This window comes from Myodes glareolus, chromosome 2 (assembly GCF_982192425.1).
Source record: "Myodes glareolus chromosome 2, mMyoGla1.1, whole genome shotgun sequence".
NCBI classification, from domain to species: Eukaryota; Metazoa; Chordata; class Mammalia; order Rodentia; family Cricetidae; genus Myodes; species Myodes glareolus.
In genome coordinates this window covers 6,514,941-6,541,826 of record NC_142027.1, presented here as the reverse complement: position 1 = coordinate 6,541,826, position 26,886 = coordinate 6,514,941, and the positions used below count along the sequence as shown (strand labels likewise).

General features: G+C 50.4%; 1 protein-coding gene across 1 annotated transcript in view; it reads left to right on the top strand.

The window, feature by feature from the left end:
• The window catches only part of Sim2 (SIM bHLH transcription factor 2), a 42,595-nt gene extending 17,338 nt beyond the window's left edge, over positions 1-25,257 (top strand). The window contains 9 exon segments of the mRNA XM_087898965.1: positions 2,521-2,629; positions 4,117-4,202; positions 7,431-7,630; positions 13,610-13,716; positions 20,702-20,849; positions 22,062-22,230; positions 22,861-23,269; positions 24,707-24,876; positions 24,878-25,257. Coding sequence (XP_087755091.1) covers positions 2,521-2,629; positions 4,117-4,202; positions 7,431-7,630; positions 13,610-13,716; positions 20,702-20,849; positions 22,062-22,230; positions 22,861-23,269; positions 24,707-24,876; positions 24,878-25,120 — 1,641 coding nt within the window. The 3' untranslated portion in view covers positions 25,121-25,257.
• The last annotated feature ends 1,629 nt before the right edge of the window (positions 25,258-26,886 follow it).

Below are 26,886 nucleotides of genomic sequence, written 5' to 3'. Positions count from 1 at the left end.
GCTTTGAACTCAACCCCTTTCATGAGAACAGGAGCTTTGAAAGCAGAGGACACCGTTTTATTAAAAGGCAGGACTGTTCTGAAATCGCACCGGCAGGGAAGGTGTTGTCTGCAGAGAGACATCACTTGAGCATGTTATTGTTTTTCCAAACAGAACTTCAACCAAGTTTGAATGCTCACTTCCTTCTAAAACAGCGAGTAAGAGAGAAATAATTGGACAATATAAAATCCATCCTCGTCTCTGGTTTATTTTGTTTTTTAAAATAATCCTTGAAATTCCATGGTGGGGTAGGGTGAGAGTAGACAGGGAGGTTGGTGGAGGGAAGGAAGGACAATCAGACGGAGCCAGCCCGTCAACTGCCTTTGCAGTGAATTCCGCCTTCAGAGAAAGGTAATGTTCCGCCTCAAACAGCAGGCTTCCAGCTGGCTGGTCTGTTCAAGTCTTTTAGGGATTAACAAGAATTTTGTGCAAGAAAAAAGACTCATTTTTATTTTTTAGTGAAATCTTCTGGCCAGGGAGACGGCTCAGTGGTGAAGGTGTTTGTCACCATAAAGCTTAATCTTCAGTCAGGCGGTGGTGACGCACGCCTTTAATCCCAGCCCTCAGGAGGCGGGAAGCAGGGCAATCTCTGTGAGTTCGAGGCCAGCCTGGTCTACAAGAGCTAGTTCCAGGACAGGCTCCAAAGCTACAGAGAAACCCTGCCTCGAAAAACCAAACAGAACCAAACCAAACCAACCAACCAAACAAAAGCCCTAAAACTTAATCTTCAGGTGAGTTCAAGCCCCAGAACCCACTTTGTGCAAGGAGAGAACTAAATCCAAAATGTTGTCCTCTGGCCTCCCCATGTGTGCATTCCTCCCCAACACACACACACACACACACACACACACACACACACAAATAAACAAGTAACCAATAGTCGATGTAATTTGAAGATGTTGTTGAAGTCATGCGGTATATTTTCACATAGGCCGATCTGCATTGGGGTGGGTTGCAAAGTCTCCAGTTTGGAGCGGGAGGGTTAAATGGGTGGGTGGCAGGGTGAAGTCCTGCGCTTGGATTCCCCATTGCTATTTGCATAGTATTTGAAGGAAATAGAAAGGTGGACGCAATCTGGGGGGACAAGACCTAGGATTGTAATTTATGTCAAAAGCAAAGGAACTGGAAGCGCTGGCTAGGATGGATGGGGTAGCAGTCACCTCTTCATGGTTTCGTGGCCAAGCACTGGGGCTGGACGCTAATGTGAAGCTGTGGGTCCCAGCATGTCACTAAGCTGTTTCCTGGGGTGGCACAGTCAGGGTCACCCCTGGACAGATGATCCTGTGACCTATAGCAAGGATCTCTGGGTGTACCCACAGTATCACCCACTTAGAGTGTTTGAGGTCGGGGACAGCTCCAGCGATACAACCTCTCTCTGTCGTCTTGATCTGCCCTCTGCCTGGGCAGAGCTGAGAAGTCTTCAGATCCAACTAAGGATCTGCCACCTAGGGCATTTTCCATGTGAGTTTCTCCTCCACTGGCTGAACTTTGACGTCCACTGCCTCTGTTGGAATTAATACCACTGCTCCTGCCCCCACCCTCACCTAGTAATACTGGGCAATACTTAATGTGATTGCTGGTCTCCCTCAACGCTTTTGATTATAGCTCTAAATATAAGACCCATTATCACGGCGCAAAAGTCTGCTCCACAGCCCTGTTATGCCCGTGTGTGGCCTCAAGGCCTGCTGTGGAGTTCCCTGTGGGTGTGTCTGGGAGTTGGTGATGCCCGAATGTTGAGATAGGAACCTTAGGAAGTAACTGCAGTATCCTGTTGCCTCAGCCCTGCCCCCTCAGGTCACAGGTCATGCCAAGGGACACAGCCACACCCTGGTCACCCACAGGGATAAGCAGTCAGCTTGGACCAGGAGGGTCAGAGACACATTCCTGGCAATACCTGGGAGCTCTGGCGGTGCCTGGGGCATGCTTCAGTGCTGACACAGAAGGGGCCTTTGTCTGAGTGGCAGGGGATCCTCCTCCATGGTTCCCAGCTGGTCAGCCTCTGAGTGGATGTGGCTCTCCAGGGGGGTGCAGAAGGCCCAAGGCAGCTGGTCTCCAGCTGGTCATTCCTCTCACACAGCATGTAAGTGAGGGTGACAGACAGAGCCCTGGCTTGTGTCTGTTTGGAGATGCTCTCTGTCTGGAGGACACTGCCCAGGCTTCTCTCCATGGTACCACCTCCACCTTTCAGTTCATCCTCCCCTCCTCCCCCCCCCCCGCGCACCTCTTCTGCTCAGACTCCCTGGCAGCTCAAGCCTGTGCTCTTGGCCTTTCCCCGGGGTGGGGGTGGAGGGACAGTTCAGAGCCCTGCAAACCGGAGCATGTTTTCACCTCCGCATTTGGCCAAGGCGTGAGCTGTAAGGAGAGACCCAAGTCCTGCCCCTGGCACGATGTGAACCTGTGGCACACCTAGTGTGTCCACTCGCCCCTCGCACCCACCCTGGAGAGACCAGTGATGCGTCTGATCCTCCCCTCCCTCTGCAGGTGGAGCTCACGGGCAACAGTATTTATGAGTACATCCATCCTTCGGACCACGATGAGATGACAGCAGTGCTCACGGCCCATCCGCCGCTGCACCACCATCTGCTCCAAGGTTTGTCCTCCATCCCGCAGAGTGAAGCAAGGTCATGCTCTCTCTCCAATCAGCGGGTTTCTTCCCAGTGGGCTGGGTTTGGGTCAGGCTAACAGTGGCACCCACCCGATGTGTGTAGCTATACTTACACTCGGGAGCTGCTTGCTCACCGTGGATCAAGCCCATGGCTTTGTGTACGCTGACTGAGCACTACTGCACTTTGTCCTCGGCTTGCCTCTGCTTCACTGACATCATGTAGACCCTACTGTGTGCCATAAGCTGTTCGGCATTGGGTCACAGCCTGTCCCCTCCCGTGCTCCTGGTTTAAAATCCCAGTGCTGCCTATCAGGAGTCTAAGTTTGGCCTGCCGTTTCTGAGGACAGAATCAGGGATTGGAGAATGTGAGATATCAGGGGGAAATTACATGAGTGTAATTTAGATGCCGTTTAGCATTTTGTTTGCGCGTGATTGGAGGCTTTCAGCTACACTGGGGTCATCTGAGCCTTGGCTTTGTTACCACAGACATTACACAAATGTCAAAATATTTATGCGGAGATACTTGGAAACTCACTGAGTGATGAGGCCCATGACTGACTCTTAATTTAACGCAGCAGATAGGCAGATAGTTATACTCATATTGCCGGGTTTAAATATTCTGGGTAATCCTTTGCCCTACGTAGCTGGTTTCTTTTGTAATTTATTTTATGCACTGGAAGCATTCTAAGCAGGGACTTCAGGCTGTGTGCCATGGCACAGATTGGGTCAGAAGCCCTGGGCATCACACACACGCCTCCTTAAATTACAGCCGTGATGAGTGCTAGGAAGATACTCAGCTTTTCCCAGAGGCCCTGGCCTTCCAGCTCTCCCAACACGCAGCCTCGTGAGGCATGCCGACTGGGTCTCCTGTGTACCTGGGGCTACAGTTCCCAGCATGGTCAAAATTTTCCTGTGTGGGGGCTGGAAAAGGAAGGAAGGAAAAGGCCAGGAAATGGCTCAGCAGTAAAGGTTGAGCCATGATGGGGGAGCCCTGGTAAAGACTTGGGGAAGGGCGGTCCATCTTACCTGGCTATGGCGTCTCAGAGCCCACCATGTAATTGACAAGAGGTGCATGTGTCTGGGTCCCTCTGTCAGGGACGGGGCTGAGTTGTGACTGGTTTTCAGTACCTGCTGCTTTGAAGGAAGTTAGACACTTCTGGGTATCCAACAGCTCAGGCAGCCACCGTAGCACCCAGTTCCTCTGTGACAAGAGGGAAGATGCCACTCCGTCAGGCATCTTAGAGATTTCTGAGGTTGTCGCCATGGTGATGGTTCAGGCTGCTTTTCTTCAAAGTTTTGGCAACCGTATCAGGATAAGCAAGAGCTATTGCCCTCCCCACTTAGATTCAGGTTGTTGGCCAAGCTCTCTGGGTCAGGGTCTGGCTGTGGGTGGGGAGGTCCCTGGCTGCTGTGTCTGGTTGCTGGGGAAGCAGGCAGGACGCCTGCCTGTCTAACGGTGCCTCTGCTTTCAGAGTACGAGATAGAGAGGTCTTTCTTTCTTCGAATGAAATGCGTCCTGGCGAAAAGAAACGCAGGCCTGACGTGCAGTGGATACAAGGTATACGGGGCTCCTGGTGGGAGTGAAACAGCTGCCAGGGTCTTCCCTGTGCATCTTATGTTCTGCTTCACACTTGAGGCAGGAGAGAGGATGAGGGAATCCGCCATGTCCCCTCTATCAGGACAGAAGTACTGAGCAAGACTCAGGGCGGATTATGAGCCCAAAGATCTCACACTTTACACGGATGCTCCAGGCCGGTTGGATTTCATCCTATAAGACCAGGATTGCAGTGGCTTAGCATAATCCACGAGTTCCACTTTGCTTGCCACGGGTGAGCTCCTCTAGACCAGCTGCCCCTTGTGCCTGTTGAACGTGGATCCTCATCCCAGGGCGGGATTCCAGGCAGCAGCGAGCAGGTGCTTTACGGGGACGTTACTCTTACTACTGGAATGTCCAAACTAAATCCGGTACCCAGGGTGGTGTTTCACAATAACCGTCGAGGCCTGCCCACAAGCCAGGCTGTGCTGTCTCTGTGGTACCACATCCAATTGGTCATCTTGGCCTTCTGAAGGGAACAACACTGGCCTTGGTGCATCTTCAAGAATGGGAGGTAAATGGAGAAACATTAGGGTGCCCAGCTGAGCGGCACAGCCGAGACCTCCAAGCCCAGCCCGTGTTTCCCCCTGGTTGACCTTCTCCACCAGATAACGCCACTTGCTGAGGTTAATTCCAGAATCTAGGACTACGTGACTAGCTGGCAATCCCTCGGTGTTAGAGACAATCATTTCTGGGTAAGGGGGTGGGTTCTAGACAACCTGTCAGGGATCCCTGCAGACCCTTCACAGAGTCTCTTGCCTTCCCCTGGGTCTCCTGTAGGGGGAGTGGGGGCTTTGTACCATTGCTACTCTGGAGCTGGAGGCTGCTGAGCTGCTACCCCCTTCTCACTTGCCCCTTGGAAAAGGAGGCAGGTGGGCTTGGGTGCTATGAGGCTCTTGTGCCTTTCGCTTCTCTGTGTGGAACACCCCTCTTCACGCTCTTCGCGCCCCTCTCGGCCCAGCGTCTTCCCGCCAGTGACCTCTTCCTTTGACCCTGGCATTAACCCCACTTTTCACTTTTATTATATGCAGTTTCTTTTGGCTGGGATTAAACCTAGGGCCTCACACCCACCGGGCAAACACAACCACCGAGTTCGCCCACATCTTATGCATTCTCCAGGAGGTCCTGGGCTTTCCTAGTGTCTGCCACTTGTCAGCTGTCTCACAGAAATCCCTAACTAACGTGTCTGTCTTGTCCTCAACTGACCCATCAGGAAAGTGGGAGAAGAGACTAGAATGGTTGTAAGACTTCCTCCAGCTCTGTAAATCTGTGAGTCCTGTAGAAGGAGCTTTTGAAAAGAGCAGCTGTGTGGGCTGTGGATGTAGCCCAGTTGGTAGAGTGTTTGCCTAGCATGCAGGAAGCCCTGGGTTCGATCCCCAGCACTGCATAAATTGGGTGTGGTAGTGAATATCTGAAACCACAGCACTTTGGGGTGGAGGCAGAGCAAGTTCAAGGTCATATTCCAGTATGTTGTGGGTCTGAGCTAGCTTAGGCGACCTGAGACCTGGAAGGGTGGGGTGTGGGGATAGAGATAGAGAGACAGAAACAGAGCTAAGGACTCAGATGACCATTGTAGCTTTCGTGATCTTTATAGGATTTCATATGTTTAAATGACAAACACACTTACTTAACTGTGGATGTAAGATGGTTCAGGTGCCTCCAGGTAATAAGGTACCTTATTTGCCCCAGGAACTATACAGCCCCTCTCCAGTGTGGTCTTTGGTTCTCTAACTATTGAGAGGGCTTCTCTTCAAGAGTGGAGTAGATACTCTGGCTTATTAATTATTTTTATTTGTTTATTTAAGTCTTGCAGTTTTTTTTTCACGATAGGGTTTCTCTGTGTAGCTCTGGCTGTCCTGGAACTTGCTCTGTAGACCAGGCTGGCCTTGAACTCACAGAGATCTACCTGCCTCTGTCTCCTGAGTGCTGGTCTTGAAGGTGTGTGCCACCACTGCCTGGTGGCTTGTTGCTTCTTAAAATTATAATTACAACAAATTTAAAGTCCCATCCATTGGCCTAAGAAGATGGCTCAGTTGGTAAGGCCCTTGCCATGCAGGCAGAAAGACCAGAGTTTGGATTCCTGGCACTGGCCAATACAATTTAAATGAATACTGTAACATGGAGGGGCCTGCTTGTTGGGGTTTCTGTCCTGCCTGGTACCCCACAGCCAGCAAACCCTAAAGAAAATCACACAAAGATCTCCATAAGGTATAAAACTGATTGGCCCATTAGCTCAGTCTACTTATTAGCTCTTATAACTTATGTTAGCCCATTATTTTTATCTATGTTAGCCACACGGCTCAGTACCTTTCACAGCTGGGCAAGTTACATCTTGCTTCTCGGTGGTCTGCGCAGAGGGGGAGGAATCAGCTTCCTCCTTCCCAGAATTCTCCTGTTCTCATTGCATCACCTCTACTTCCTGTCTGGTTTTCCCGCCTATACTTCTTGCCTGGCCAATCAGCGTTTATTTAAAACATGATTGACAGAATACAGATAATTCTCCTGCACCAGAATACAGATTTTGCTGAGAGAATTTTTAATCTCTTGGAGTATTGAGAGCATGTTGGGTGATAGAAATACCAGGTCCAATCCAGTGGAAGTTGGAAAACATTTTCATTACAGACAAGCATTCATAGGAGGGCACCTAGTTCCCTAGCATGTCTTTGCTGTGTTCCGGAGTCAAACTTGGCTGTGAGTTTACAATCCAAGGCCCTCATGTGTTAGTGAGCATGGATCTGGGGCATTCCTCCTGCGCACCTGACTGGACAGAAAACACTTGTCTCTTTAGGACATTGTTTCTTAAGGCAGAGCCGTAGATCCTTTCCCCAGAGCAGCGAATCAGGCTTCTGTCAGCGTGTTGACAAAACAACTTTGCAGAAAATGGCCTGAAGAATGTTCTAGCACTTCAGACACACACACACAGACACACACACACACATACACACACACAGACACACACACACACATACACACACACAGACACACACACACACATACACACACAGACACACACACAGACACACACACACATACACACACAGACACACACACAGACACACAGACACACACACAGACACACAGACACAGACACACACACACACACAGACACACACACACACACACACACACACACACACACACAAGCCTGAACCAAGAGCAGCGGTGCCCACTGAGTCCGTGCCCTCTTCCCAGGTCATCCACTGCAGCGGCTACTTGAAGATCAGGCAGTACATGCTGGACATGTCCCTGTACGACTCCTGCTACCAGATCGTGGGGCTGGTGGCCGTGGGCCAGTCGCTGCCGCCCAGTGCCATCACCGAGATCAAGCTGCACAGCAACATGTTCATGTTCAGGGCCAGCCTTGACCTGAAGCTCATCTTCCTGGATTCCAGGTGAGTCCGGCCTTACTGTGACCATTGCTGTGACGTCCTGGAAGGTCTGAGGGGTGGGAACCAGTCCTGGACAGCTGCATGTTATTGAGGCTAACTATAGCAAGAAGTAAACGCTGCTAAGAGAGTGGATTCGCCAGGGGTTAGTCATGAAGGGAGAGGGTTCACAAGAGACAGGACTCAGGGACTTGAACTAATTACTTAACATTTGAACCATCGTACAAGCTTGTGGTGAGAATGTCTGTTATGATGTAAGAGAGCCCTTCCTCCCTCCCTCCCTCCCTCCCTCCCTCCCTCCCTCCCTCCCTACTTTCTTCCCTCCTTCCCTCCCTCCCTTCCTCTTCCTCCCTCCCTCCCTTCCTCCTTCCCTCCCCTTCCTCCCTTTCTTTTTTCCTTCTTCCCCTCTTTCCTTCTCTTCCTCCTTCCTTTCTTTCTTCTTTCCTTCCATTACTTCTTCTTCCTTCCTCTCCCAACCTCTCACTTCCTCTTGAGATAGGGCCTCGTGTAGCCCAGGCTGGTCTCAAATTCACTATGCATCTGAGAATGACCTTGAAAATATCCGGTCCTCCTGCCTCCTCTGGAGTGCTGATGACAGACAGGTGCCATCACCTTTTGTTTTCCTCTTCCCCTCCTGAAAGGTTTATGCTCCCCATCTCTCCTCCACCCTGGTAGGACTTTGGAACAAAAGATTTTCCATTCTGCACCACGTGTGAAGCTCCTACCTCTGTGACAGACATCTTAAGTCAGTGGGGAGAGCAGACAGGTCGCCCTCCCTGGCTTCCCTGGAGGAAGGCCTGACTATAGCTGTGCACTCTGTGTCAATGTTTGGCTGGGGAATGAGGGAGAATGAGGGAGAATGAGGCAGAAGCATGATTTTGTTTTTGAAGGTCTTGCTGGAGCTGCCTCTGACCTTACCCAGAGTACGCTTCAGGGCTCCAGAGTTAAATGATTTGTGTTTGTTTGATTGTTTGTTTTGAAACAGGGTCTCAAACAGGACAGCCCTGGCTGCCCTGGAACTCTGTAGACCAGCCTGGCCTTGAACTCACAGAGCCCTGCCTGCCTCTGCCTCCCCTGTCCTGGTTTTAAAGGCACGTGCTGTCACACCTGTCCTTGAAATTTTAATGTTTAATTGACAGCTGGTAGTTAAATTTTTCTGAGACACCTGCAGGGTTTACTACACATTCTACCATGTCCCACTCTGCACAGATCTTGAGGCCTTAGCGGGTGGGGCCTCTTCCTCTGTGCTTCCAGAAAATGACTGTCAGCCACACCGACCGCTTGATGCATAAAAGTCTTCCAAAAGGTGAACGTAGACAACAGCTGTGAAGTAGTTGAAAACTCCAAGGCTCACATGCCTGCAAGGCTGTGTCGCCACCTGGTTTGTGGGTCCCTTTGCTGCACAGGCCAAAGTCCTTCCAAGAACTCCAGGATCCAAACAATCCTCCTGCTTCAGCCGTATGAGAAGCTGAGACTACAGGCAGAGCTACTGGGATTTTATGTTCTATTTTTTTCAAGTTAATGAAAAATAAAGACTCATATCTGTAATTCCGCTGTGTGTGAGGCTGAGGCAGGAGGATTACTATGAGTTTCAGGCTAACCTAAGGGAGATTCAAATCCAGCTTGACTACAGAGCAAGACTATCTCAAATAAACCAAGCCAAAAATAAAGGAAAACAGATAAGAGCAACAACAAATCCACAACTTAAAAAGAAAGGAAAAATATGGCATTAAAATATCCCATAAAAGCAAACAGTTTATCCACTTGCTGATTCTTTATTGAGAAGAGATAAATCTGTCTGGCCCAGAGTGGGATGGTGTAGGCAGAGACTGCTCTTTTCATTTCCTGGCCACTCAGACCCGAATAATCACACAGAAACTATATTAATGACAATATAGCTTGGTCAATGGCTCAGGCTTCTTACTAACTAACTCTTACATCTTAAATTAACCCATTCCTATTATTTTATATTTTACCATGAGGCTTGTGGTTTACTGATAAGGTTCTCCAGCGTCTGTCTTTTTCGGCAGCTACATGGTGTCCCCTTGACTCTGCCTACTTTCTCTCTATATCTCTGTGCGGTTTTCCCACTTGGCTTTATTCTGTCCTGCCATAGACCCAAAGCATATTCTATTTTAACTAATGGTAATGAAACATATTCACAGCATACAGTGGGGAGTCCCACATCAGGACAGGAGACATGAAGTTAGTCAGGATCTGTCTTCATGTTCCTCGAAGCTCTTCAAAGGGTTGAGAGGTGAGGGAGATGGTACTACAGACGGTATTCACCCCGAAATTCCAAGCAAAGAGTGAATGCCACAGCACCTTCTGGGCCTGTTTCCTGCAGAAGCAGGGACTGCAGCTTGGGGGGCATGAGCTTCCTCAGAGCCTGGTAGGAACCACGACAGGAGCTCTTCCAAAAGGAAGGTAGACCAGACATGGGTTGTCCAAGGTCCTGGCTGAAGAAATGCAGAGCAAACAACTGGTTTCTTCCTCTCTTTGCCTCTGTCTTCCTTTGAGTTACCATTGCAATGATAATTACTATGACCAATAAGCAAGTCGGGGAGGAAAGGGTTCACCTGGCTTATACTTCCACTTCACCACTGAAGGAAGTCAGGGCAGGAACTCCAATAGGGCAGGAAGCTGGAGGCAGGAGTGGATGCAGAAGCCTTGGTGCTGCTTACTGGCTTGCTCCCCATGACTGGCTCAGCCAGTTCAGGGATGGCACCACCCACCCTGAGCCCCCTCCGACTGATCAGTAAGTGAAACAGTGCCTTACAGCTGGGTCTAATGGCGGCGTGTTTCCACAGAGGCTGTCTGCTCCGGATGGCTCTCGCTGGTGTCAAGTTGACTAGAACTAGTCAGCACAGCTTCCCTGTGTTTCTCAGACAATTCAAGAAAACCCAAGAGACCCATTTGAATTCTCTCAAAGAGGAAAGAAGAGATTGTGTCCCCAGAGGAGTGACCTGAAGCCTTTTGTGTTTGGTTATTCAGCTCAGGATACTTGAAATGTGGAGGGTCTTTTCAGTGAAGGGTGGCGTCATGTCGGAGACACTTCAGGGGATCGGGACCCCTCACAGCCGCTCGTATTTCTGTCTTGTTGCAGCAACATGATCTTGGAAGGCCTCTCGGCTAGAACCTGCTCTGGGGAACAGCAGTGGTCAGGTTGGAGGTTCTTCAGCATCCAAACCCCGGGAGCTACAGCAGGGAGGGTTGGTCTGAGTTCCCCAAGTCACAGGAGCAAGGGGTGGTGGTCCTCGGGGAGCAGCTGCTGGCCGCCCACTCAGCATAATCCCAGACACAACTGAACTCGGTTTAACCTGATGTTTGGCTCCTCCGGGTTGTGGTTTCATTTTGAAACTGTAGCTGGTGCTTTTTAAGGCTGGGTGAAGCCAGCAGTGTTTGGAGTCTGGCATATCTCTCTGACAAGTCTACAGACACCCGAGGTTTAAACAAACCCAGGAAGGCATTCTGCCAAGCCCTTCCCCTGCCCTTTAATTTTTAAGGTTGGTGAATAGTTTGGTGAGAACGTGGTGTACATGTTTCTGATTCTTGAGCATGTTCAGGTCCTTGCTGTTAATACAGCAATGGTCCAGGGGCTGGATAAGTCTTTCAATCCATGCCACAGAGACATCTGGGTTTCTTCTGGGGTCAGCCAGCTGTCTTCACCTTCCTCCGGCCCAGTCAAACCCTGTTGGGCCCATGGATGAGTCCCTAGAGTGTGGAATGAACAGAGCAGGGGCCAGTGACATCCCCCATACACTCACCTGGAGCCCCTTCCCTCCCCACCTTAGAGGAACACCATGGGAACACACGAGCCAAATGGAGAGCCGTTCCAAGGAAATCCGAGGCTCCGAGAGATGCATGATCCAGAGTCTGAGCAGATTAAAGCATGGAAGGGGATGGTCATGCTTCCTGGTTCTGTCTGTGGCTGGCATTTCATAGCCGGCAAGCAGGGCCCTCCATGCCAGCCTTCTTCATTAACCTCCTACCCCTCCACCATCTCCAGAACTGACTCTCGCTGCTGCCGCGCTGCTTTTGGAATCCTTTACTCTGCCCTTTCATCTGTTCTTAAATATCTGTCACCAATGTGCTCAGGGCCACTTACCTCTTTTAAGGCCACTGTTCCCAGCTTGGTTAGGCCAAGTCTATGAAGCCGCACCACCACCACCACACACAGTTTCACCCACGGAAAGGTCAGCCCAATGCGGTACTGATGAGGGCTCAGCTGCTGACAGCCATTTCTCTTCAAAGTGCTGAAGGGGTAAATTAATATGTCTGGGACTTGATGAGAGTTGAGGGATCATGTCACAGGCACACTGGGAAAGACTTCCACTGCTGAGGAGAGCGAGCACCTTGCCTTCTAGCTGGGACATTCTCAGTCACTGCACCGTTTTCTGCGGGTCTGTGGGAAATCCTTCAGGGATACCAGGTTTAAAGAGCTAATCTGTAATTCCCATCAGTAAGAACCATTCAGCTGTAAGCTCTGGAGACCAAGCACCCAATTAACAACGTAGAATAGTCATTTAAACAGCCAACACAGAGTCAAGCAGTGGAAATAAACTCAGAACCCATCGACAGACAAGGGAACCAATAAAACACAAAACATGGTGTCTACATGAAATAGAACAGTTTTCAGTCATAGAAAACCATGCTCTGAACCCTTTCTGCAAAGGACAGTGGACCTTAAACATGTCATCCTGTATGAAGGAAGGCAGAAGCCAGAGGGTCACACATGGTATCATTCTGATTTAGGACACACAAGATCAGGGAGGCAGGAAGTTGAACAGAGGACAAGGGCTGGAACAAAGGGACTGGTGGTATTTAGGGGAAGAGAGACTGAAAGGCATTGTTTTGGAGGTGAGGAGCTTCTTCTGTTTGGGGTGATGGGAAGGTGGGGAGATGATCAAGGTACAGTGTTAGGAATATTTCTTAACACGAGCTCCCTGCCGACATAAAATTCCCAATTAAGCCAAATCAAAACAAGCCAAATTAAGAAATATCCAGGTTTAATGGGAGATCTGCACTCTCGGGTGGCCAGGAGGAAGGAAAAGGGACCACACGTTCCTCTTTTGGGAACTTATTTAAATACCCTGGGGAGTGGTCCTGACCCCACCTCCCAGGGAGGGGTCAGAACCTGGTCTGCTGGGATTTGGAGTCCAGACCAGGCCTGGGGGCTGAGATAGATGCAAGGGGCTGGGGTCTATGCTGCCAACTTGACATACAGTGTGAACGTTGTTCTTCTGTTTGGGGTGATGGGGAGGTGGGGAGATGATCGTGGTACAGTGTGAACATTGTTCTTCTGTTTGGGGTGATGGGAAGGAGGGGAGATGATTGCGGTATAGTGTGAACGTTGTTGTGAATGTCACTAAATCATGTAAGTCAACATTATAGTACCGTATATTTTATTAGAATTAAACAAAGGAGCCAGGGAGATGGTCCCGTGGTCAAAGTGTGTGCTGTGTAAGCATGTAACTGTCCCTGACAGCCCGGGTCCAGATCCCCCGGGAGGCATGTACAAAGCCATGCATGGCAGTGCAGTCTATAATCCCAGAACTGGATGGCAGAGATGTGGAGATCACTGGGGCTTGCATGCATTCTCCCTCATATAGAATGGAACAGGTTCATGAAAGACTGTCCCAGCAGGACCCCAGAGCGGCTCCTCCCCAGCACACAGCATATTTCAATGTTTGTATCAAAGCTTTCCCTGGGTGTCCACAGACAGGCAAGACTCAAGAGAGGTCCACTTGCTAAGTCATCCCAAACATGCCTGTAGCCCATGGTTCCAGAACATTCTTGCTCACTGTTCTACATCCTACTCTGAGCTAGAGTTCAAAGACTTTCTTCCTGTAAAAAAAGTTAATTCCAAAATCAACATCCCCACTGCTGGGCCTCTTCATTCTTGATTAGTTGGCAAAGCAAACACTGATTTAAAGGAAGGGACCTAAGAGCGACTTGACCCATGGGACCTCCATCCTTCCACAGGGTGACAGAGCTTACGGGCTATGAGCCACAAGACCTGATTGAAAAGACGCTGTACCATCACGTTCACGGCTGTGACACCTTCCACCTCCGCTATGCACACCACCTCTGTGAGTATCGAGCCACTGGGCCAGGGGCAGCTGGCCAGGGTGGAGGCACCAAGGACCGGGAGGGGACATGCGTATTGTTTGGGGCAGGCATAGGAATCAATCGTGAAGCAGAGTGTGACTTCCTTTGCCCCTTGCTGACGATGGCCCTGCTGCCTGTTCCCTACTACCCACAGGCGTGATCTCAGTGACAATGCCAGACCCCAGTCGCATGGGTTCCAGATTGTGAGCTTGGGGGCCCAGCTAACGATGGACTCTGTACTCTGGTTATGAATACCAGCAGTATTAGTACAGAACAGTGCGGAGCCCTTGCTATGTACGGCCTGGTGCTGGATTAAGACATTAAATAGACTTGCGACCCGGGAGGGAATCTTATGCCCATCATCTTCATTCTTCCTTTAAAGATAATGAAGTTCAGAGAGGGTCATCCTAGCTGTCTGTGGTCAGCTAGGTAGAGCTGACCGCCAAACCTCCGCAGAGTTCCGCTGCCTGGTCTCACCCCACTGGGATGTTCTACCGAAAGGGGAATTGGCCTCTCAAGTGAGCCAGCAGGATTTGATTTGCCCGTGGAGGCAGTCTGTGGACCTCAGGGTTTGGAGCAGGTGTGTCACCAGGCAATGGTGGCACACACTTTTAATCCCAGCATTTGGGAGGCAGAGGCAGGTGAATCTCTGTCAGTTCAAGGTCAGCCTGGTCTACAAAAAGTTCCAGGACAGCTAGGACTGCTTCAGAGAAACTTTGTCTCGAAAAATCAAAAAGAAAGAAAAAGGAAAGGAAAGGAAAGGAAAGGAAAGGAAAGGAAAGGAAAGGAAAGGAAAGGAAAGGAAAGGAAAGGAAGGAAGGAAGGAAGGAAGGAAAAAAGGAAGGAAGATGTGGCACTTTTCTTCAAGAATCTAGAGAATAATTTGTGTGGAATGAAATATTTTATCCTCCTACAATCTAGCTCCAACAGGCCTATAGCAAATCCCAGGGTATTTAGTGGGATACAGATGATCGGGCAAAATGGAGGCTTCTATGTGTGGCCTGGGTTTATGTCCTAGGTGCTTGTTTTGTTCTGGATCAGCTAAGAGATGTTAGCAGACATTTGCTGGCATCCTTGGAGGTGGCTGGCAGATCCAGTGGCCACTGTCCTCTTGGCTATGCCGTGTGACCAGGGTTGGTGAACACCTCTCGGTTGTTTTCTCTCTTCAAGTCCATAGGGAGACCTGCCACAACCAGGTGGGTTCCTCACCCTTTAGCACACAGAGATGAGGAGTTGGGACAGTGTGTGTGTGTGTGTGTGTGTGTGTGTGTGTGTGTGTGTGTGATGTTTGTGTGTGTGTGTGTATGTATGTATGTATGTGAAAGTATACATGCACATGTGTGTACATGGGTGTGAAAGCCAGAGGTCTCATGGGAAATTTGCTATCTTAAGATTTTGCCAGGATCTGAGGGAACTCTGACAGGGAGTTGTCTGCAGGGAACCCAAACTCAGACCCTAGGTTCCATTCCAGTAGAATCAGAAGTACGAGGCATCCTCTATCTATCTATCTATCTATCTATCTATCTATCTATCTATCTATCTATCATCTATCTATTTATCTAGATGTCTGTCTGTCTGTCTGTCTGTCTGTCTAGTGATTGTGAGACAGGGTCTTACTGTGTAGTTCTGGCTGTTCAGGAACATGCTCTGTAGACCAGGCTGGCTTCCAGCTCACAGAGATCTGCTGCCTCTGCCTCCTGAATGCTGGGATTAAAGACATGCTCCACCAGGCCTGGCGAGGAGGCATCCTTATCTGTATAGAGTTTGAGACCAGCTTGGGAGACATGAGACCTTGTCTCAAAAAGGAAAGTATAGGGAACCCCACTTGCTGCTGTCAGGGCTCTTGTCCTGGGGTGCTCTGGGAGCCAGTGTGAGACCCCCACCTCAGAGCTAATGGGGTGAAAGGGGAAAGAGTGGGGAGCATTTCTATAGAGCAGCTCCCGCCGTTCTTGGCTGAGAACTGCTTGTGAGTGACATGAACCCCTGACTCATTCCGTATCTGGTCAGAGTGGGCTTTGCTTAAGCAAGGTCTCCAGTGGGAGAGCAGGTGCCCGCAGCTGGAAGTGGCTCAGCCAGCACCAAAGCCAACTTCTCAGTCCCTCCTCGGGCTCCTCCTCTCCTTGTCAGCTGGGTTCTGGTCATCTGAGGGTCGCTTGTATGCAGGAGTGACGTCACCTTTCCTTGGGGCCCTGTCACCTTCTCTATCTGAAGTCCCTGCTTCACTGACCATCCTCCCCAGCCATTCCCACAGCCAGGCTCCTGCTCCACGGAAAACGAAAGGTGCCAAGTTCCCCACCCCGATCCTGGCTGATACCCAAGTGCCTTCTCTCCTCTCATAGAAGTGTCTAGATGCCACTTGGCTCCCCAGAACTCTACAAAGGCGACCTGGCTTCTTGTTTCTCGAGGACGTGTCTGTTTCATGGTGTTAGATCCTTGTGGGGACTGGATGAGCTTCGCAGGGCTGCCACAGCAAACCACCACAGCCCAGGTAGCTGTAAAAGAGGCATTCATTTCTCCACAGTGTGAGGCTGAAGTCTGAACTCAAGGGGTCAGCACTGGCTACTCCTGAGGCCTCTCCTCCTGGCATGGATGGCCTCTGCCCCGAGCTCTCGTGTGGTCAGCTCTCTGTGCGTGTTCTTATAAACACGCTGGGTATGATGGGCCAGGGTAACCTTCTGCCACTGTGTTGACCTCTGTAAGGTCACTGTCTCCAGACAGTGTGTTGTGTGGTGCAGGGATGAGAGTTTCACCTTACAGTTTTGATGACACAATTCAGCCTGTAGCAGGGACAGTCTTTGACGCCACTGTGATTGTACTTCAGCTGTACTCACAGGCCTTTTCGTAACATGGTAGGGAAGCCCCGTTTTATAAGGAGGTCACCTGCCATGATGTCATGGAGTTGGGGAAAGTAAGTACCATAAATGCACCTACTCTACTGCCTCATCCATGTTCTGAAGGGTGGATCTCATCCTGGCCAAGAAAATTACTGAGAAGCTGGAATTAAACCTGGGCAGAGAAGAGTAGGTGGGATGGCTGTCAGGTACCGGGGCTGGTTGTTACCCAGCAGGGTCAGAGGGAAGGAGGCTGTCACACAGGGTCAGAGGGAAGGAGGCTGTCACCCAGCAGGGTCAGAGGGAGGCTGTCACCCAGCAGGGTCAGCGGGAAGCTGTCACCCAGCAGGGTCAGAGGGAAGGCTATCACCCAGCAGGGTCAGAGGGAGGCTGTCACCCAGCAGGGTCAGAGGGAGGCTGTCACCCAGCAGGGTCAGTGGGAGGCTGTCACCCAGCAGGGTCAGAGGGAGGCTGTCACCCAGCAGGGTCAGAGGGAGGCTGTTGCACAGGAAGGTCAGACGGACGACTGTCATGTGGCAAGATTACATTTTGAGATTACATCAAGAGATATGCATCTCTGTAGATATTTGTAAAGGCATTGGGGCCTCAAGTATATTAGATTTCTGCTTCCCAACCTCTTATACATAATGTTTTCCCATGTTAAAATAAAAAAAAAAACAGAATAAAACAACTGATGTTTCATTCTGGTTAGAAAACTTAAGCCTCTTCTTCGTTAGTACTTGCTAGGACTGAGAAAAGGATGAATTCCCACCAGCTTACCAGTTAGATAAGAATTCATGTGTGCAGAGTCCCATCCGCCTGCCACTGTTCCCTCGCAGGAATGGGAGAGTCTTCGCAACTCTGTTAGTGACTGTGGTTATTCTACAAAGGAGGAAACTGAGGCACGGGCTGATGTAGCTGCATTTTTCTTTGGGCCACCAGCTCACAAATAATGACAAGGAGACTTACTATTCATTGTGAAGCTCTGCCTTACCTTAGTCTTGTCCCCACCAGCTCTTGTAACTTAAATTCACCTGCTTCTATTAATCTACCTTCTACCACGTGACTTTTCCCTTTTTTTTTATTCTGTATGCCCGACTCCCTCCCTGACTGGTTGGCATCTCTCTGGTGTAATTCACATGACTAGATCACTCCTCCTCTTCCCCCGTCTCTCTGGAAATCCTGCCTATCTGTCCTGCCCAGCTATTGACTGTCCAGCTCCATATGAACCAATCACAGTGACGCATCTCCACACAGTGTAGACAGACTCTGCAACAGGCTGCTTAGTTGAGCACAGTGAGGGTTGTTTTGCTTTTATTTGATTTTATTTTATGTGCATTGGTGTTTTGCCTGCATGTATGTCTGTGTGAGGGTGTCAGATCCCCTGGAACTGTAGTTACAGGCAGTTGTGAGCTGCCATGTGGGTGCTGAAAATTTAACCCGGGTCCTCTGGAAGAGCACTTGGTGCTCTTAACCACTGAGTGATCTCTCCATCCCTGAGCACAATGAGTTTGAGTGCGCATGTGTCCATAGGTCCGTTTTTACAGATAGGATTATATTATCTCAGTTCTGAGTCTCTCATTTTCTCTTGTGTCCTTGCAATTGTGTGCATTTTCTGCAGTGTGACATATCAGTCTCTCAGCGTCTGCATCATCCTCCACAGTTTTCTTACCCTTGCCCCTCGAGCACAGGAGCCCCCCCTCAGAAGTTCTTGAACTTGAAACAAGATTACAGGGGATCTTTTTGCACATCGGTCTGTTTATATCATGCATATTCCCACAGACCCCATCCCTAGAAGTGAAGTGTGTGGCTTCCATGAGCCTGCTTTCTAGAAAGTTCCCTGAGTCATCCTCCATCGGCCCTTTGACAGGCCTTCACCACAGATCAGCTGGCATAGCTCGCCAAAAGTCACATGACACAAAGTCTGACTTTTTAACCGTTTCCAGTGGATTTTAGAACAGCCACAGTGTATCTGTCACCTTTATGTCACCCTAGAACACCGCCACCCTCTCCAGAAGCGCCTGCTCTGTGGCCTCTACAGCCCACAGTCACCCATGGGTTCTGGCCCTGTGGACTTGCCTGTCCTGGGTGTCTCGCATAAGCAGAACCATGTGGCATTCATTTCTTTCTGAGACCTTGCTGGGTGCCCCTACCTTTGAATCCACGAGTTGAACATTTGCTCATTTTGTCCATTTATGTTTATTCTTTGATGGTGTTTTAGTTAGGGTTTTCTGTTGCTGTGAAGAGACACCATGACCTGGGCAACTGTTCTAGTAAGTGGGGGCTCACTTACAGTTCAGAGGTTCAGTCCAGTATCGTCATGGCAGCGTGCAGGCAGACATGGTGCTGGAGTTGAGAATCGTTACATCTTGGTCCAAAGGCAACAGAAAAGGAACTGAGACACTGGGCGTGGTTTGAGCCTAACCAAGACCTCAAAGCCCCGCCCCCAGTGACACACTTCCTCCAATAAAGTCACACCTACCACAACAAAGGCACACCTTCTAATAGTGCCACTCCCTATGAGCTTTTGGGGGGTCAATTACATTCAAACTACCACAGGCAGTCTCTATATGTCCTTTGATCACACTGCTTTTAGTCTAAGGTGTTTTTATTAACAACCGTGAAGTCTCTCTGTATCCCTGAGGGGTGCTTGTGTGTGTGTACATCCACGTGTCTGTCTGTGTTTGTCTGTTTGTTTGAGACTGGGTCTCACTGTAGTTAGTTTGGAGTTCACTATGTAGTCCAGGCTAGCCTCAGACCTAAGACGATCCTCCAACTTCATCTTCCACATCTGTAATTACAGGTGAGGCACTATACCTGCCTGGCTAAAACAGAGCCAGTTTATCCTAAATATTGTAAGAACCAAATCATAGACATTTCAGAGATTGTATTGCCTTTGATATGCAAGACTGATAATATCTTGACAATCAAGACAGCATTTTCCCAATGCATCGAAATGCATTGAAGTAGCTGTCCAGCGGCTGACACAGATTCATCCTGAACAGCAGAGAGCCTGGGGAGTGCTGGGTAGACGGGGTGTCTGCAGGTAGAGCTACGTGAGGAATGAGTTTGTGTTAGATACGCACTGTGTTGTGCTGTGTGGCCCTTTAGTAGTTAGTAGCAGATAGCCCCCCCCCCCCATCACAGCCTGAGCCCCTCTGACTTTCTCCCCTTGTCTCTGTCCAGGTGGTTTCCAAGTCAGGACCCCGGGCCAGCCCTGCTGTGAGAAGCAGGAATGTTCTAGAGCTGGGATGAAGTAGCCGCCTTGCCTTTGCTCAGCTTTCTCCCCTCCACTGCCCACACACAACTTCTGGCACTTTCCTTCCCTTCCGGACTTTCCTCCATCTGCCCACTCGAGGGCTGCAAGGGGGAGTCACGGTTTATGGGCGCACAGAGACTTTGGGGGAACTGTTCAGCTGCCCAGCCTTTGCACCCATGCATAGAAGGTGGGCTCATGGGCCCAATTTTCAGGAGCTATGTCACTAAGCAGGGGGCTTTCTTACATGAGCGACACAGGAAATTAACAGCCCGCGGAAAACGGGTAATTGGGAAGAAAACGTAACCGGCACCGGAGTAGGGAGCAGGTTCCCGGGGAACACACGCGTCGGGACAGATGGCAAATGTCAGCACCAATCTGACACTCGGTTAAATGTGCTGAAATTAGCGTTCTGTTTAAACAGCGTAGTCTCTCTGCCCGCTAAAGGTTTCAGGGATTAAAACATAATTAGGGCATTTTGGGTACTAAAAAGCTAATCGGATTTTACCACTCTGCAGGTACTGGTGATGTCTGGGGGGGGGGGGGTTTCTCCCATGAAAGCAGTGACTGTTAAATCAGGGCTCTTAACAAGAGGGGAGGGGCTGCCCTAGGGACCCTGCAAAGTTATAGGTGACATTCCTTTGTGCAGGCATGTGTGTGAGCGTGTGTGTCTGTGTTTTTGTGTGTATATGCATGTATGTGTGCTTGTGTGTGTGTGTGTGTGTGTGTATGTGTGTGTGTGTGCACGCCATGTTTGTGTGGCGAAAGTCCACCCACTCCATCAAGTTTTCAAAGTCCTTTGCCCTAGAAGGCTCTGAGTCGGGGGATAGGACAGGACCTTCAGAAGCCCCCAGGATTCACGTCACCTTGTTCTTGCAGTGCTTGTGAAGGGCCAGGTCACCACCAAATACTACCGGCTGCTGTCCAAGCTGGGCGGCTGGGTGTGGGTGCAGAGCTACGCCACCGTGGTTCACAACAGCCGCTCCTCCCGGCCCCACTGCATCGTGAGTGTCAATTATGTCCTCACGTAAGTCAGCCGTATTTGTTTCTCTCCTTGCTCTCTTCCTCTGTCCCTCGTCACACCACTCCGAAGGTGTCACCTCCCGCTCCTCTTGCCTTTGTGTCCTTTTTGTCTTGCTGGAACAACCCAGTCGCTTGGGCGGTCCCAACCATTATAGCGGGGAGTGGTGGCAATGATGAGAGAGTCCTCTCAGGATACAAAGCCCAAGACAGGGGCCCAGGAGGGGACAGTGTTCGTGTCCTGTGTCAGGCATGCGCATTGTGCTTCTGCCCTGCCGTTAGGAGCAGACACTCCCCACTTCTCTCTTTCCAAACACTCTGTTCCCAATGATGGTGGGTGTTTGGTCCCCGAAAGACCCAACTTTAATTGAAAAAAAATTTTTTTGAGATAGAGTCTTGTCATTAGTCCAGGCTAGCCTCAATCTCATGATTCTCCTCCCGCCCAGCCTCCCAAGTACTGGGGTTGTAGGCATGGGCCACCAAGTGATGCAGATGAGTATAGAGCCACTAGAAGTCACAGGCACACCTTCCCGGGACAGACACCCTGCCCCCGTCTCTCTCTGTACATCCCAGCCTCAGTCAAGGACGGGTCCTCTGTCCTAACCACTGAGGATTCGGACTCTAGGGTCTTTCGCAGATGATCACCAAGTTACTTCCTGGTTTAGAAGGATGAGCTGGCAAAGCTCTGCAGGACAGAATGCCCCTGCCCCTCAGTACGCCAGCCAGGTACAGCAGGCAGCATTGTGCAGCGACTCTCCCTCTGGGAGAGTGCCTTTGCCAAGCTGGTTCTGCAGGCTGAACGGGAGTCCATACAAAAGTGAGTGATGTTAGGAGCCGGCTCCTGACAGGCTCACCCCTCCAGGCTTCTGGAACACTCAACAGAGAACAGCTGGGTCCCAGATACACAGACCCATAAGGATCATCGGGGTCACTGGGGTTGCTGCCCTTCACCTACCCCTTGCCACAGTCAGAGTCCTTGGGAAAGCTTGGGAAAGGAATCTGGACTGAATGGGTTTGGAGAAAGACTTATCACTTTCTACCATTCTTGCCATTCTAACCTTGCTCAGCACACTCTGGGCCAGCACACGGGAGCTACTGGTGGCTTTGGTCAGGACAATGTGTCCTTCTGTCCAGCCTCAGAGAAGAGACGCACTGGGCCTTGAGGATGAGCTTGCCTAGGGGACCTGCTCTCCGTGACTTGCCCTCTCTTGCTTTCCAGGGATATTGAATACAAGGAACTCCAGCTGTCTCTGGACCAGGCATCCACGTCTAAGTCTCAGGACTCCTGGAGAACCGCCTTGTCTACCTCACAAGAAACTAGGAAATCAGCTAAGCCCAAACATACGAAGATGAAGACGAAGCTGAGAATGAACCCTTACCCCCCACAGGTAACAAGCACACGGGGTAATATGGCAGCTATCTGGGGACCCAGGACTCTTGGACGTGAACTATGAACCTCTGTTCAGGGGTGTCCTTGCAGAGCAAGAAGAGGTCCTGAGGGATGTTTTGACCACATGGTAGTGACACTTTCAGATAGCAAAACCCCTAGGTAAATTGTCAAGAATGAGAAAAAGCAAAACAAACAAACAAACAAACAAACAACCCCCCCCCAGCTAACCAGGAAAGCACGTGGGCTGTAGAACCTTTATGTTCTGTTTTGGAGGTGGGGTGGTCTCACTATGTTGACCTGGCTGGATTTTAACTCCTGCCTCAGGTGATCCTCTGTTCCATTCCCCAATAGCTAGGATAGGTGTGTGCTACCTCATTTGGCTTGAGAATGAACATCTGCCCTCTTAAATCGTCACTGATGAGCTCCGGGAAGTGGCAAGTATCCACAGGCATCTGGTGTGTGGCCATGTTGGAGCATAGGATCTTCACACTCAGAGACCTCACAGTAACACTGGGGTCAGGCCAGCCCTATCATGGGGCTGGGCCCCCAAGCTCCGGTCTTGTGGGACTAGAAGGTAGCTTGCCCGCGGCCTCCCTGACGGCCTCTCATCTGTCTTCTTTGCCACCAGCAATACAGCTCGTTCCAAATGGACAAACTGGAGTGCAGCCAGGCGGGAAACTGGAGAACTAGTCCCCCCACAAATGCTCCGGCTCCCCCAGAACAGCAGCTCCATTCAGAAGGCAGCGACCTTTTATACGGGCCACCCTACAGCCTCCCCTTCTCCTACCATTATGGACACTTCCCTTTGGACTCTCACGTCTTCAGCAGCAAGAAACCAGCCTTGCCCGCCAAGTTCGGGCAGCCCCAAGGATCCCCGTGTGAGGTGGCACGCTTTTTCCTGAGCACGCTGCCAGCCAGCAGCGAATGCCAATGGCACCATGCCAACCCCCTAGTGCCCAGCAGCCCATCGCCAGCTAAAAACCTTTCTGAGCCTCCTGTAAATGCTGCCCGGCATGGACTTGTGCCAAACTATGAAGGTGGGTCCCATTTGCATGAGGGGGACGGGAGGGGGGCAGCATCGGCAGCGGTGGGTGGCAGATGGAAAAAGAATTCTCATGCTTTGGGCAAACTTTGGCTTTTTCTGTGTCTAAGTAGGGATTACCTTGCTTCCTATTGCCAATCATGGTTTCACAGGAGTGAGAAATGACTGGGTTTCGGATCACGTGTCCCAAGAACACCAGATAGAGAGCAATATGAAGAGCGAAGGGAAAGGGAGTGCCCAGTGTTCATGCTCCCACAGGGAGACAAAATGATTTTCCGAGCCAGCTCCCATGTTTGTCAACGCTCCAGCTCGGCCCCTGAGACGCTTTGCATTGTATCTCAGCATTAATGGTGGAAACACGGGTTCTCTTCCTAGACCAGTTTTCAAATTACAGAAAACAAAAGTAGAAATTCCTGGTCTTGGGGGCACAAGCCATGAACACAGAAAAATTAACAAGGACTCTTCAAGCCTCCGTCTTTCTCTCTGTAAAATGGGACCACAGTCTACGTAGTGAGCCTACTTAGCACACTCCAGGTGCCTAACAGGACATGGCTAGTCTGATCCCTCGCTTGGAATGATTGGATCCCCAATACTCATCAGTGCAAGGGTCCCCCACAGTCAAGGAAAGAAAAAGTAAAGGGCCTTGTAAACATCCATGTGAGACAGACTTATTATTAAAGAATAATCTTTGTATCCAGGACTGGCTAATGATACAACAATGGTTGGGGCCATCTACTTGATTAGATGATTAGAAGGGGGGAGGGAGACCAAAGGCGCTAATTTGATGCAATTTGTGACCAACTTCCCAGTCTTTTGGTATTAAAAGAAAACAAAGACCTCATGGGAAAGCCCAGGGGAGTTACTTGAATGGACATGGTTACAACTTTTAATTATGGACCCACTAAACGGCACAGAGCCGTTAACACCCCGTCCCACCCCACCCTACCCGCCTGGAGGAATCAGCAAACCTGGCAGACTGGGCACTGTGAAGAGGACCCTGCTTAGCTTCTACTGCCGCCCAGAAAGGTGTCCACTAGCTCCGTGTGGCTTTGGAGCATCTTTGAAGATTGATACCACACCGGAGTGTTTGGCCCTGTTGCATTAAGCATATTACTGAGAATGAATCCGACCTGTTTCTCTTAAAGCTCCCAGCACGTTTCCAACAGCGTCTCCCGATTGCACTGCGCTAGCCTGGCGTGTACAAGGGGTGGCACTGGCAGAGAAGGAGGATTCTGTGCGTGATGGGGGTTCGGGGAGGGGCTAGTGTGACTCTGTATATGACGGAGGAGAAACCTGTGGCTCTGCACGGTTGAGGGCATGTGTGGCTCCGTGCATAGGCGAGGAGGACCCCACGAGGCCTTGTGCATGATTGAGGGCGCCTGCGACTTCCTCCCGGAGTGCAATTCTCTAACCTGTCGCTTGTCCCCCGCAGCGCCCGCCGCCGCCGCTCGCAGGTTCGGCGAGGACCCAGCGCCCCCGAGCTTCCCGAGCTGCGGCCACTACCGCGAGGAGCCGGCTCTGGGTCCCGCCAAGGCGGCGCGCCAGGTGTCCCGGGAAGGAGCCCGGCTGGCGCTGGCCCGAGCGCCCCCCGAATGCTGTGCGCCCCCCCGCTCCCGAGCCGCAGGCGCCGGCGCAGCTGCCCTTCGTGCTGCTCAACTACCACCGCGTGCTGGCGCGCCGCGGGCCGCTGGGGGGCGCTGCGCCCGGCCTGGCCTGCGGCCCCGGAGCCCCCGAGGTGGTCGGTCCGCTGCGGCCGCGACACCCGGGACCCGTCGCCGCCTCCGTGCCCGGCGCGCCCCGGCCGCACTACCTGGGTGCCTCGGTCATCATCACCAACGGCAGGTGACCCGCCAGGGCTGGTCCAGCTCCGCAGGGCGGCCCACAGGGAGAAGCCATAGGCCAGGCCTTCTCTGGTTCCTTTTTTTTTTCTTTTTTCTTTTTGTTCAGCAGATGGAGGGGCGAACTGTATATGCACGATATAAATTAATTTATACAGAGACAACTATTTTAATAGAACTCCGCAGCCGCCTTTTAGATTTTTACCGTAGATGCCGGTGGAGAGGGTTGGGACTCAGTTGGAGGATGGGGAGAAGGAATTGTCCACCCTTGTCGCCAAGGGCCAGTTTTCAGAGGGCAGAGAGTCTAGATGCCAACCTGTGACCTCAAACTACCCAGATCCCAGGGCTCTTGGTTTCCTCACCATGAAGTCAATCAAGCCGAGGCCCAACAATGGGAATTCAAGGCATTGCATGCAGTTTGGCGGAAGGACGCCACTTTAAGGGGGCCTCCCACCCCCATCTCCATAGGGGTGGTGACAGGCTGGAAGTCCCTTCAGGGTCCTTTTGGACACTTAAGTGAACGCAAAATGTTGTCCTTGTAAGTCCCACGAGCAGACAAGAGTCTCTGCTGTCTTTGAACTCACTCATGCATCTCATTTTTAAATTTAATCCTTTTAAAAATACAAAACCCAACAAGCAGAGGCTAAGGAGGCCAGCATGCAAGCCTATTGTGTGTGGACATGGGTGTGCTTCAGTAATGCGGTCACAAGCTCGCTCCTTCCTGAGCCCATAGGAACTCCTGGTAACACCCACAAACTGCACCTTCAAAATATATGGAGTAGGCATTAAATGCGAAAAAAAGGGAAAAAAAGAAAAAAAAAGAAATATATATATATATATTTAGTCAGGCATCTTAGAATGACCCTGACGAGCTGAATTCCCCGGCCTAGGCCCTCCAGCCCTCACAGATCTGTTAGTCCCATGCTTGTGTCTGCTGCAGCTAGGTCCTACTAAAGCTAAGTGCATGTGCAATACAGACCTGAGCGGACTGCACCTTGTGGAAGAAAAACATGCTTAGGGGTGTAATGAAAATGGTGTATACATGTAAGCATTTTCTACATAGCGAGCGCTTCGGACACACGTCGTGTGTAACAGAATGGAGACCCTTTTTATAAACACACCAGCAGTGTTTCAAAATAAACTGTCATCACTTTGGTTTCACACTTACGATTTATTTACGGGTGTTATTTTTCTGGATGGGTGTAGCTCAGTAGTCCAGTGCTTGGGTGACAGAAGACGCTGAGTTTAAACCCCAGGATGGAAAGAAAATAAGAAAATCACTATTCAGAAGTTCTCATGGCTCTAACCTGAACATCTGTCTTGACCAACATCTGCTTTATCACCTTTCAATCTCTCTACACAGGAAATACTTTATCGATTTACTTTTAATAAAGTTTACTTCGCTTTAGGAAGTAAACTTTCCCACCTGTACCACCTGTACCAAAAGGTTCTGATTTTTTTTTTTCAAAAGCTAACCCTTCTACAATCAATCAATGGCATTAAGAGCTCTCAAAATACGAATTTCAGGTGGCCTTCTGTGCCACGCGGTGAGAACCCCGTTTACTCTTTACAGTGCTGGCAAGGTTAGGAAGTCTGTGTAGAGGGGACCGGCGATGGGAAGGCTGCGCACACTCGCCGCTTGCACTTGGGCCTCACTAGCTGCTCTCAGTGTCAGCGGTAATAAGCTGAGAGTGTTATCTTTTATGTTCATGAATCTCACAATTAAGCCATATTGCACAATTAAGTAATAGTTCTCAGAAGGTCCATGTTTGAT